Source organism: Grampus griseus (genome assembly GCF_964374135.1).
Source record: "Grampus griseus genome assembly, chromosome: 10".
Classification (NCBI taxonomy): Eukaryota; Metazoa; Chordata; class Mammalia; order Artiodactyla; family Delphinidae; genus Grampus; species Grampus griseus.
Genome location: NC_139004.1, coordinates 61,553,327 through 61,565,786, shown reverse-complemented (window position 1 = coordinate 61,565,786; position 12,460 = coordinate 61,553,327). Strand labels below are relative to the sequence as shown.

The 12,460-nt window shown below is 47.6% G+C and overlaps 1 protein-coding gene across 1 annotated transcript in view; it reads right to left on the bottom strand.

Moving 5' to 3' along the window:
* Positions 1–12,460, bottom strand: part of SCN10A (sodium voltage-gated channel alpha subunit 10) — a gene marked incomplete at both ends in the record, with an annotated part of 75,967 nt that overhangs the window by 34,839 nt on the left and 28,668 nt on the right. Inside the window, 4 exons of the mRNA XM_082663514.1 lie at positions 2,241–2,479; positions 4,584–4,692; positions 11,296–11,466; positions 12,155–12,352. Coding sequence (XP_082519640.1) covers positions 2,241–2,479; positions 4,584–4,692; positions 11,296–11,466; positions 12,155–12,352 — 717 coding nt within the window. The remainder of the gene's footprint in view (positions 1–2,240; positions 2,480–4,583; positions 4,693–11,295; positions 11,467–12,154; positions 12,353–12,460) is intronic.

The window sequence follows — 12,460 nt, the reverse complement described above, 5'->3', positions numbered from 1 at the left end:
ATGTCAACTCAGCCATTCCTAGCTTGTATAAGCTTGGACAAGGAGTGCACCCTCTCTACCTCAATTTCCTCATCTGTATAATGGGCTTTAAGTGAGATAATGCATACGCAATTCTTAGCAAAGGTCCTGGCAGACAGTACTTCATTAATCAATAATAGCTATTAGTAAGAACAATAATAATACATTGTCTCTAAGATTCTTTCAGCTCTGAGTATCTTTAATGGTCTTAAACAGGATAGAATTCTGACATTTAGAGAGGTCAGGGCCAGGCTTGGGTCACACAACAACCAGCAGGGAAGGGTGACAGGTAAGGAAGAAACCAAAGATCAGAGTTAGGTGTTTTTCTCTCATTTGCCCTCATCAGAGCTTCTCGCCAGCCTGGGAAACAGAGGTAGTTACATCTCTTTTACAGAGAAGGAAGTGGCTGAGAGTTTAAGGGACTTGACTGATGCCACAAGATGGCAACTGTGAGATGCAAAGAGCATCTACTGAGTGCCCTTTGTAGGCAAGTCAGCGTGGTGTGGGGGTGGGGCGATCAGGTCCTGTGCTCTAGAGAGACCTGGGTCACCTCTGGCTCCACCTTCCCCACCTGTGCTACCTTGGGCAGGATACTGAACCTCTCTGAGTCTTAAGGCTCTCTTTTGTGCTGCGAGGGTGGTGATAACCTCATAGCGTGTTGTGACGCTGAGAAAACACTTATAAAGCACCTGACTCATCATTAGCACCACACAGTGCCTGCCTTTCTTTCTTTTTAAAAAATGGCACCGGGCTCTGTCACAGTGGTAAAGGCCTTTGGTCTTTCTTGCCTCAGCTTCTCCAACTGTAAAACAAGGTGCGGTCTCAGAGGTCTCTTCCGTCTGACCCTTTGGGGTCTATGATGACTTCTTGGCAATAAGCTCTCCCTTCTCTTTCCATTTCCCCTTTTCGTATCAACTTTACATAGCATGTGTCTTCTTAGCCTAGGTGCTGCTGAAACGTAAGGCATGCTGGCTCCACAGTATCCCAGAACCTACTGGCATCATTTTCACATCCCTGGATTCTGGGAAAGGGGGAGATTTCTAGAGAAGAGCAGTCACATTTCCTCTGGGACCCCTCCTTCCACCTAAGTCTGCAGCCTACAAGCAGTTAGAAGAGCTGTATGGTCCTGGTGGAACTAGAAAGCCACCTGCAGTGGAGTGGACAGTGGTGTGGACATGGAGGCAGGACCCTGACCTTCACAGCTTCTGCTTTTCTTGTGTGCATGTGCGCACACACATACACACACACACACTAGCACGTCCTGTGATGGGGTTTAGCACCCAGGAGTTGAGAGGTGTGAGCTTCAGAGCCAGTTGGCCTGGGTTCAAATCTTGATGCTGTCACTTACTCACCTCTAGCACCCTGGGCAAATTAGTTAACCTCCTGTGCCTCCATTTTTCCATCTGTGAAGGGGCACAATAATAGTACCTACCATATTGGGGTTTTGTGACAATAACATGAGATAACCCATGAGAAGCATCTGAGGCCATGTCTGGTCTTGAGTAGGTGATCAAATAAAGTTGGCTATCATTACTGTTCCTGTGGGGCACAGGCTGAGGACAGTTCTCCTCTGAGTCTGACACTTTACTCAGCATGTAGGGAAATCCAGTAAGGACTTTGTGCTGTTCAAAGAAAATTATACTACAAAGTTATGGAGGAAAATTTAAAGGAAAGTCCTGTCTGAACCAGATTTTAAAAAAAGTTCTGACTCCCTGACACTTTTGTGATAACAGCAAGCATGATCCCAGGTTCCCTCTCTCTCATTATCTTCCCCTCCCTCCCCCACTCTTCTGCACTTAAATGACAGCGTTGAAAAACCACAGACACTGTGTTTTGCAGTCACAAAAGCAATAAAATTGGAAGGAAATTTGCAAGTCCATAGGTTGTCTTTAGATGGGAAAGTGGCATTTATCATCATTTCGAGGTAGTGGCAGCTGCAATGCTGAGAATTCAGGTGGCTGTCCTAAGTTCTGCAAAGGGGAGGCTAGCTGCCCCTAGGTCAGGGCTCTCTCTGTCCACTTCCCTGTGCTCATTCATCCCAAAGCAATTCCCAGCAGCTCAGCCTGGTCCTCCAGACTTGACTTCCTGCACTAAGTGTCTACACATCTCCCGCACTGCTCTCAGCCAGCAAGATCAACACTCCAGTGAATGAGGGCATGCTGCTACCCCACCCAGAGCCCCACAGATCTGACAGCACAGGCAGTGGCTGCCAGGGCACTCACAACGTTGCCAATCTGAAGCATGGCTTCGAAAGCGGGACTCATGCCGTAGTGCTCCATGGCCATGAAGATGGTGTTCACCACGATGCACAGGGTGATTGTGAGCTCTGCAAAGGGGTCCGTCACAATCACGAAGAGAAGGGTCTTAAGCTTCACCCACGTGGGGCAGCAATCCCAGATCAGATACTTCCGAGCCAAGCTGGTCAAGCAGGGTGGGCACCTCTGTTTAGACTCCTCGAGTTCTGCATCACAGGTGTGGTCAATGACAGCTCTCAGCCGGGCATGGACTCAGACCCCCACCCCATGGCCAGCTTCTAGACCTTGTCATTACTTATAACTCCCATTATAACACCTTATAACACCTCCCATCTCCACTTCAGCACTCACCCTTTTCCTCCTTTTTGAGCCCCTGTAGTCTAGCAAGTACAACCCACCCTCTGTCCCCATTCAGTCCTCCAAACCATGGACCGTACACTTTTTAACCATCCATCGCAAAGGTCATGCATGTCTTTGCTTCTCAACTTACCCAGCTTACATTTCATGTCCACCCCCTTTATACTCCCTTGCAGACACCTCAGTTCCCTTGCCCTCTCCCCCCTCCATTGTACTTGCCTGGCAAAACCCCAACTCTGAATAAACCCAACATGGAGATGACTCTGTACCTGCGCCCAACCAACTGAACCTGGTTGGGAAAAATCCACAACCACGCTGACTGGTCCCAGCTTGTCACTGCCCTGTGTTTCTCCATTTCATTCCTTCAATCTTCCAGACCAGCATTTCTCTCTACCTTCCCTCTCCTCCAACCTCTCCCTCCTCCTCCACCTCTCTAATCCTCACTCTCTGCTGATGAGTAATTATTAAATAGTTATCCATGAGCAAAAATAACAACAACACTGTTGTTATGTACACATTTCTCAAAACACAAACTCAGTTATGCAAGAAATGTAGCTTACGGGGTTTTCTCTCCCGTAACTGAATTCAATTTATACTTCAAGTCTCCAACCAGGGGACTTCGTTTTGGTTAACTCAACGTCTGCTACTACTTCGTTATTTGAAGTTGTGTCTGAGTTCTGGGGAGCTGAAGGTTGGTGGAGGGTTGAGCTGGTCCTAAGTCATTGCCAAGTGTATTTCACTTGAGTCATCAATGTTCCCATTTGGTTGTCGCTGGTGGGAGAGCCATGGAGATGGCTGTTCCGTCTTTGCCTCTCACTCATCTCCTTCTGCAGCCTTCAATGGGAACAAGGTGATCATCCAGATACTCTCCTGTCATGCTGGGGCCACAGAGCACCCTTTGAGGCTGCCTCAGTTCTTTTCTACCCAGGCATGTTACTGGCCCATGCTACCCTACGGTTTCTGTGTCATACTAGGCATGAGGGTCTCTGTCTAAGACTTGCCGCCTCCAGCTTCACCTAGAAAGTAAGGTACAGGTTGGCTCTGTTTTCAAATCACTCAAACATTTTGTTGTTGTTGTCTGTTGTCCACCATGCCCTCCCCTGCAGTTAGAATTCAGCCCAGGGCTGGGAGGAGAGTACACAGGGCCCCTTCTCAGGGACACACCAACATCCAAACTCCTTTCTCCATCCTCCAGCTCAGGACATTTTAAATTTGTCCAGAGGAGATGAATAACTAGATATGACTAAGGCCATGTTTTCCATGCCCTGAGGCAAAAGAAAGGCTGGATAAGAAGACAGGTCTTATACTCAGGGTGAGAAGGATATAGCCGTGCTCTTTGGTACTTGAGTGCCAGGTGGCCATTCTCTTCCTCCACCCTGTGGCTTGGTGTAAGCAGTTAGAATTTAGATCCATCCCTGGGGAGGCTGAGTGGATTCCCACCTGATTGATGGAACCCTGAATTGACAAGGATTTAGTTAAACTGAAGGATTAATTTACTTAAACTGCCTTCTAATGTTCAGCATGAGCTTGAGACAGAAATTAAGTTATAACCATAAAAGTCACTGCCATGAAACACATGGGAACAATTTTTCCATGTTTGAAAATTAAAGACTGTTAAATTTCTTGCATACCTGAGTGGTAGCTTGAAATTCTCTGTGCCTGCTGGATCACTTTTTAAAATCCAGTTTTGTGAATACATATGAAGCAGATGTTAATTTGAACAAGAAATGAACTAGAGCATTTCATTCAGTGGATTCTATTGTTTTTGAAAATTTATCCACATTTTAAAAACCACACTGATAAAGGGTAATGGGGACAAGGGCATAAAAATGAGGAGTATCCCAGGACACAGAGATGGGTGCTCTTCGACACAGGTTTGGGGCATCCCATCTTCTGCTCATATGGGGACTCCTCATGGCACAGTGAGTGGAAGTTCCAATGAGCAATACTTACCCTCGAGGACAGAGGTCATGATACTGACAACACTCATTGCCCTTTGGGTTCGGAAATGTTCATTCAAGTATTCTGCTGTCAAGTAAGTCTTCTGTCCTGCATCAGATGCCTGCTGGGACACAAACAGAGTCAAGACATTCCCCTAAAGTCTTCAGTGGCAAAAACAGATCACTCAGCCTCTTATTGGCCTCTCTTGGGTGGTTGTGAGCTGCCCAGTGAAGCTACGGTCCTCTGCAGTCATGCTTGGAGTAAAGGGGCTACTCCATGAACTTGGGGTAAGAGCTCAGATGTGAGGAACAGTGTGACACGGAGCTGGGGTGCAACCAGAGCCTGAGTTCGTAGCTAACAGATGACCTGGCCTCACCTGAGGCTTTGCAGAGTCCTTCCCTAAGACAGGTTCCTGGGCACCAGGGTTGGGAGGGGGCTGCCTCAAGGGTCTCTGAGGTTTCTACCAAAGGGTAGTGGGAGTTGCAGGGGCATCAGGCCAGGCAGTCATTATTGGACTTCTGCCGGGCTGCGCATATGACATTTACAGAGAGTTCCTACTCCATGATAGGCTTCCTTGACCTCCCTCCTAAGAGGCCCATTTCTCTTCCCAACATACGACCCATTTCCTATTCCACATGGTCTCTCTCTTTCTGAGGGAATATTTGTTGTGTCTTGATTGTTCAATTCTTAGTTTCTGACACAATCCTTTTGACTCTTCTCTCTCTGGGCCTTTATTGGAAGCTCTGTCTGGATTCTGTGCCAGGGCCCTAACTCTAGTCACACACTTACCCTGGATGTGGGGAGTCCCAGGCCCATTGTAGCTGACTCAGCACTGCACTAACCATTCAGAGTCCAAATTCAACAAGTATTTATTGAGCATTTGCTGTAGGTGAAGCTCATAGGTATATAGTACATATAAAGAAAGTTTAGAAATTTCTCAACCATGAGGACTCAACAAAAGGTTCTAGCATCTACTGCTGTTATTGGTCAGATGTGTACATAAATGAAGGCACTTTGTGATTCCATTTAACCCTTCAGCCATTTAGAAACCTTTTTATAAGGTCTTTATAAGGGGAGACATGGAGGCTTGAAGAATTTAAGGGACTTGCTAAAGGTGACTCACTTGGTAAATGGCACAGTTGTGACTGATGTTCAGGTCCATGTGACATGGAAGGGATTAAAGAGTTAATCTTGCACTAGCCAGATAATTTCACTAAAATGAATCAAGGCTGGAATATCCAGGAAAGTGGTAATCCACAGAGTAATAACACGGTTTCCTGAATGAGGCATTTTCTAGAGAGTTAAAGTACCTCCAAGAGGACCCTGAAGCCTGGCTTTGACTTGAGGACTTTGGGTTGGTGATTCTCTTGGTAGGTTTTGGAGACCTACTCTCTACCATCTCTGCCCTGCTCTGTACCCATGGAGGGTGACCTGAGCAAACTGCATCACCCTCACCCTCTGGTTCTGGTCAGGTTTGGCCAGTGGGAGGCACAGACAGGAGATCCGAGGCTGGGAGGAGAGAGGAGCTGGCTATCTGCCAGCTGGCTTCTTCCCTGCTGGGCTGTGGCTGGGCCACCTTCCATCAGGCTGCCTCTCACATAAAGGGGCAGGTCTTGCTGGGCTCTGGTCCTTCCCCTCACCCCTTAAGCCTAGGCTTATTACAGCTTCCCACTGTGGCTAGTTCCTCGGCGCCTCACTGCCCCTTCTTAGTTCCTGAGCCCAGCGCACATCTCTGTAAATACTTCCATAAACCCTCTCCACTTGCCCACTGCAGTGGTTCATCTGTTTCTTGCTGGGACCCTGAATCCCATGCATCCAGTCAGAGATGGAACTAAGGTAACACTGTAAGACTTATCCAAGTCACTAGAGCCATATAATGGTCAGCTCACAAGTCGGTTTGTAAACCACTGTGTGTCCTGGGCTGGCCAGAGGGCCAAAAACAACAACAACAAAAAAACAAAATGGGGCTTCCCTGGTGGCACAGTGGTTGAGAGTCCGCCTGCCAATGCAGGGGACACGGGTTCATGCCCCGGTCCGGGAAGATCCCACATGCCGCGGAGCAGCTGGGCCCGTGAGCCATGGTCGCTGAGCCTGCGCGCCCAGAGCCTGTGCCCCACAGCGGGAGAGGCCACAACAGTGAGAGGCCCGCATACCGGAAAAAAAAAAAAAAAGAAAGAAAAGAAAAGAAAAAACACTAGAAGCGTCATTACTGAAGATGGAGGGAGAGCTTAAATTAAATCACAGCTCCAATCCAATGAGGAGTCCCTGATTTGCCATTACACTCTGTGATTATTCTATTAAGAGTGCTGGCCAGTTAGTCACTGTTGCCTAATTTGTGCATTTTGGCAAGTTATTGCTTCTCCAACTAAAGTCAGGGATACTTTGCTTCTGCTAAGATCTGTCCGGGGCCCCTCCCAGGATTTCTCTGAGTCTTAATTGTCAAGCCCAAGGTAGTTTTCACAGAGTCACAGGCAAGAAGAGAAGAACCTTTAATTTTTTTTCACACTCGTCCAGGAAGCAAACAGGCCTATTTCTAAAGCCGTGATAGTGAGTAGGGACAGAGAAACTCTGGGGGAAAAAATGATATCAATTGGAAAATAGTCTGTATCACCGTCCTGCAGAGTAAACCAGAATACCTGTTTGATCTCAGTTAAACCCAATCTCTCCCTCTGGGTCTCACCTGCCTTGTCTGTAAAATGGGGGTAGATGGGAGGTGCTGGGCAGAGTGATGTCTAAAGGATCCTTCCACGGGTGACACTCAAGGCTTCTTGGCCTGAGGCCTCTAGCCGGAGAGCAGCCCCAAAGAGTCTGGAGCATTCACAAACTCACCGAGACTTCGATGGCTCCAGCGGCAAGCTCACCAGTGGGCAATGTTGGGGGTCCATCTTCTCCACGCCCTAAGCCAGGGCTGGGAGTTTGAGGCAGTGGACTCCTAGGGAGGGGGCCTTGCTGGCTTGCATCCCTACCCAGCAGCAGAGAGCCCTGATGGCTTTGACAGTCTCCAGGAAAGACTCCATCATCTGTGACCCCATCAGGGAATGAGATGTCTCGGCCAGGGGCCTGGAAATGGAACACACTGCCATGGCTAGCCTGGTGTCTCCCCGAGGTGAGGCCTAGGAAAGACTGGGCATTGCCCCAAAAGAGCAAGAAAGAAGGCAGGCTGGAAGAGCATCCTGCAGGCAAATCTGGAACCCAACACTTCCCCCCCACCCCCACCCCCACTCCCACCTCCCTGCCCTCAGCCTCGTGACCTTCCCATAGAAAATTAAAGACACAGACCTACGGGGTATTCTAGGTATACATGGGGAGAAAAGAGAGGAAAAGAATATTCTTGACACAGCCTGGGAAAGGGCCAAGATCAAAAAGAGATTGCAAGGTGTTCAAGATCAGCAAATAGGTCATCATGGCCAAGGATGTGTCAGAGGACAACATTGTCACCCAGATGGGTCAGTTGTTTGCCAGCCTTTGGCCATGGTGCTGGACAAAGGTATCTTAAGTTCCCTGCTTCAGTGCAAAGTTGTGACTTCAGTAGACAGTTATGTACACCAGTACAGGAACAAGCTTAGTAAAGGGTTTTTGAACAAACGAGTGCTCTTATTTTCTGAAAATTAGGCTCGACAATTCATTAGATCCAGCCTATATGGGTGTGAGAGTTTGTTTTGCAAAGGAGGAGATAAGAGCTTTGTAATATAATGAGCTTCTAGGATCCCGCGAGGCAGACGTTGAACAGTCAACAATGGGGAGATTGAAGGGAGAGTTGCAGCCTAATTTCCTGGAAGAATAGTGCCATTCCTCCAAATCAATAAACATTTCCCATCAAAATCTTCCTCCGAGGGAACTGTGTGGCATACAGTTGCCAGAGGAAAGGAGCTAATTCAGAGGCCCAGAGCCCCTTGAGAGTTAGTGTTCTGGGTTGGCTAGTTCCCACGACCACGATCTTGACCAGACAAGTTATCAATTCTGTCCTCACCTCATAGAAAGTGCTTCTAAAATCTAAATACTGACTTCCTATCAAACTCTGATCATAATGCTGAATTTTTCCCCCTTCCTTAATTCCTTTTATTTACTAAATTACTAAAGTTGGGACACTTTGTCAATTAAAGCTCTCCTGACCTATCCCCCTCTCCCACAGAAGTGAAATTTGCTTTCTTGATCATTTGGAGCCCAGTCCTGTTCAACAACCATCACTGTAATTCAGTATTAAAGTCCCCCACAGCACTAGGGACTTCCCTGGTGGCACAGTGGTTAAGAATCCGCCTGCCAATGCAGGGGACACGGGTTCCATCCCTTGTCCAGAAAGATCCCAGATGCCACGGGACAGCTAAACCCGTGCGCCACAACTACTGAGCCTGCACTCTGGAGCCTGCGAGCCACAACTACTGAAGCCCGCGTGCCTAGAGCCAGTGCTCCGCAACAAAAGAAGCCCACGTACTGCAACGAAGAGTAGCCCCCGCTCACCGCAACTAGAGAAAGCCCATGCGCAGCAACGAAGACCCAACACAGCCAAAAATTAATTAATTAATTTAAAAAACACAGTGCTTTTTCCCTAGAATATATGTCCAAGGACATTGAACTCATAAAAATCCACGAATCCTTCCTAGTTTTGAAGCAAAGGAACAGAATTGGCATATCCTTATTAAAGATGGGACAACTGAGTTATATGCACTTGGGCACTAAGCAAACCAAGAAACTAAGAAGAAAATTTTGGTCCCGTATTTGACAAGCAGTGCCTCCTTGGCCACCAGCTAATATTTCACAATTAACCTATTTGACAAATGGTGGACAATGAACTCTGAATCTAAGTATCGGACGTGCCTTTAAAATGCATCCTCCAAGCAAACCAACTGGTTTCCTGTGTGTTCCCTGAAACCCCTGCTGTGTCTCTCTGCTAAGTGCTACCCCCAACCTCTCTCTCATTACTGCTGGTCAGAAAATGGCTTTTTATTAAAACCTCCTATGGTCTATTTACTACAATAACACACCTGGGAAAGAAGGAAGAGGATGCCTTATTGAATGGACTCCAGTTAATCAGTTAGTATTAAGGAAGTACCCAAACAATGCCTCCCTGTCTTTGCATAAACATGACCTCCTTTCTGCCTGGAAAATATTCCTCCCCAAACGCTCCCAGTTCTCAATTACTAGAGGACACCCCTACTCACTATTTACTATTCACTTAAATTATCCCCTCCTCCATGAAGCCTTTCCTGATACACCCTCGCCCTCATAAGAGTAGACGTTTCCTCTTCTATTCCCCAAACACCATCTATGTGTCCCTAATAAAGCACTCAACACACAGCTATTTTTATATCTTCCTCCTCCACCCAAATGGAAGTCCTTGGGAAATGGACTGTGTTTTAGTCAACTCTTTATAACAAGCACCTAGTGTTGTTGAATTAACAAAACATGGTTCCTCTTTTTCCTTTTGAAGGTAAACCTAGCTGGAGACACAGCACACAGACACACACCAGACAACTATTGGACATCCAAGTGCTAATCTGTGCGAGGCTGACTGAATAGGAGAAATTAAAGCCCAATTCAGAGTGTCACTGACATGTCCACGGAAGCTGTGATTCATCCTGTTCCATGGTTGTCAGAGCCCTAGTCAAATCCCCTTTGAAACAGCTTCTGAACTGTGCCCTGTCCATATCAGGTGCTGCTCAAAAGAGGCAGAGCAAGGAAGGGAAGGGCACAGACTCTGATAAATGCTGAAGTGTCGGTGTCACTGAGGTCAGTGTGCATGGGAGTGTGCCTGTGTATGTCCATGCACACGGAAGTCTGGGGGTTGTAGAGATCCTATTCCAAAAAGTAGAACATCCTTCAGAGGAGCACAAGGAAAAGAGATCGGGAGGGAAGTGAGTGTCAGCAGCCTTGAAAAATAGCCATGTTGATCCCCTTTCCCATACTGTTACTGTGGGATCTACTCTACCACAAAGGGGTTATTATCTCTCAGGCCTGTGGAAAGGGTATATTTGGGGTACATAGGACTTTCAAGGGAGAAGGAGCTGGTGGGAGGAAACTTGGTGAGTACAGGGAATCTTGGAGTAGGAGGTAGCGGGTCATGATGGTGGCGAGAATTGCTACAGGGTCTGAAGTGAGGTACTGAAGTTATTCCCAGGCTCGATTGTTATCACAGAGACAGGTGCTGGGATCTCCTGTGCCAAAAGTAGGGGAGAATTTGAGCTGCAGGGGCTGAGGCATGAGGTCAGAAAGAAGCTTGTAAATGATTTCAGCATCACGAACAAGGATCCCACTCCTGCTCCAGAATTGCAGATCAGAGTATCAGAAGGAAGCTGACCCTTGATGTCCACAGGTCCACAGACACCTCAAGGTCAGCATGTTCAAGGTCACAAACAATCCAGGGTTCTTCTCCAGTGTTACTGCCTTAGAATCACCACCTACCTAACTGCCCAATCTGGAAACCTGGGAGGCATTTTGGACTTCTCCCTTCTTTTCCAACATTCCAGAGTCCCAATCTTGTTTATTCCCTCGAGTCCCCATAAAAGTCTTCATAATCCACCCTTTTCCCCATCCATAATGCCCCTGTCCTAGTTTAGGCTACCATTGGTTGGGGGGCGTGGCAGGCAGGGTATGTATTATCAAAACGTCCTCCTAGTCTCTGTGCCTCCAGATATCTCTCTGCTACAAACCTCTTCCCACTTCAGCATATTGTCCATGGCAGCTGGAAAGGTGGGTCACCTTTAAGGCACAAATCTGAGCCCCTTACCATTCTGTGCTCGTTGTAAGACTCAGTCTGGGGTGACTTGTTGTCATCTGTGGAGCCCTCTGACACCCTTGGCTTCATTCTGTGCCTTCTCACACTGGCATTTTTGGAGGCCAAAGGGGATCCATTGTGGGAGTGGAGAGAGGCTGTGTCAACCCCCAGGGCTGCCAGCACCTGAAAAGAGAGAACAGCAGTATCTGGATGAGCTTAGCATAAATGTGTGTCCCCCAGACATGGGGTGTCACAGAGGTGATGGCATCTAAACCAGAGGAGATCAGGATTAGGACCTGGGTGGTGGTTGGATTAAGACATGGCAGGAAGAGTCACCTCCCTCATTCACACCCTGTAGTAAACTCTGTTGATGCCCTGTCCAGATCTCTTTTACCAGGTCAGTACCCTCATCTCAAGCTGCTTGAATGTTAGTTACTAATGGGTTACAGCTGCAGGATTTGCAGAAAACTTTCTTTGACTATACATTTGACTGGAGCAAGTATGGAGGTACAAAGGGCCAGCGTTCTTGCCTCCAGGTAGGGGTAACCCTGTGGAACAAGTCATGCCCTGGAGCTCCCCATGGGATCAGGCCAAAGGTAGAATCTAGCTGAGGCCACTTCCTTGTTTAATTCTTCCCCTGTCCCATCCTGTTTCCTTCAGTCTCCTCCTAAGAGCAGCCCTCAGTGAATCACTTGCACAGGCTCTTCATTCATTTTTTATGAGAAAATCTAACCTAAGATGGTCCCTGAGATAAGATGAATCTTCCTATGGTTCCTTAAAATGACAGTCTTACTCTAAGAGGCTAGTCCAGATATCTGCCCAAAAATGTACAACCTGCAACAGATTTCACAAAGATCCACCCCTCACTGACCTCCTGCTCCATCCGGAGCATCTGAAGGGCCTCCTGGAACTTCTTCTCCTTGGCTTCAATTTCATCAGTGGTTGCCTGGTTCTGCTCCTCATATGCCATGGTGACCACAGCCAAAATCAAATTGACCAGGTAGAAAGACCCCAGGAAGATAACAAGCACGAAAAAAAACATATAGATCTTCCCAGAAGCCCTCAGGGTCTGCAGATTCAAAAGAAAGAAGAGAGACTTGTACCTAGAGAACTTGGGCCCCTGACATGGTCAGGGTCCTCCAGGAAGAATGTAGCCATGCAGCCAATGCCCCAGCCT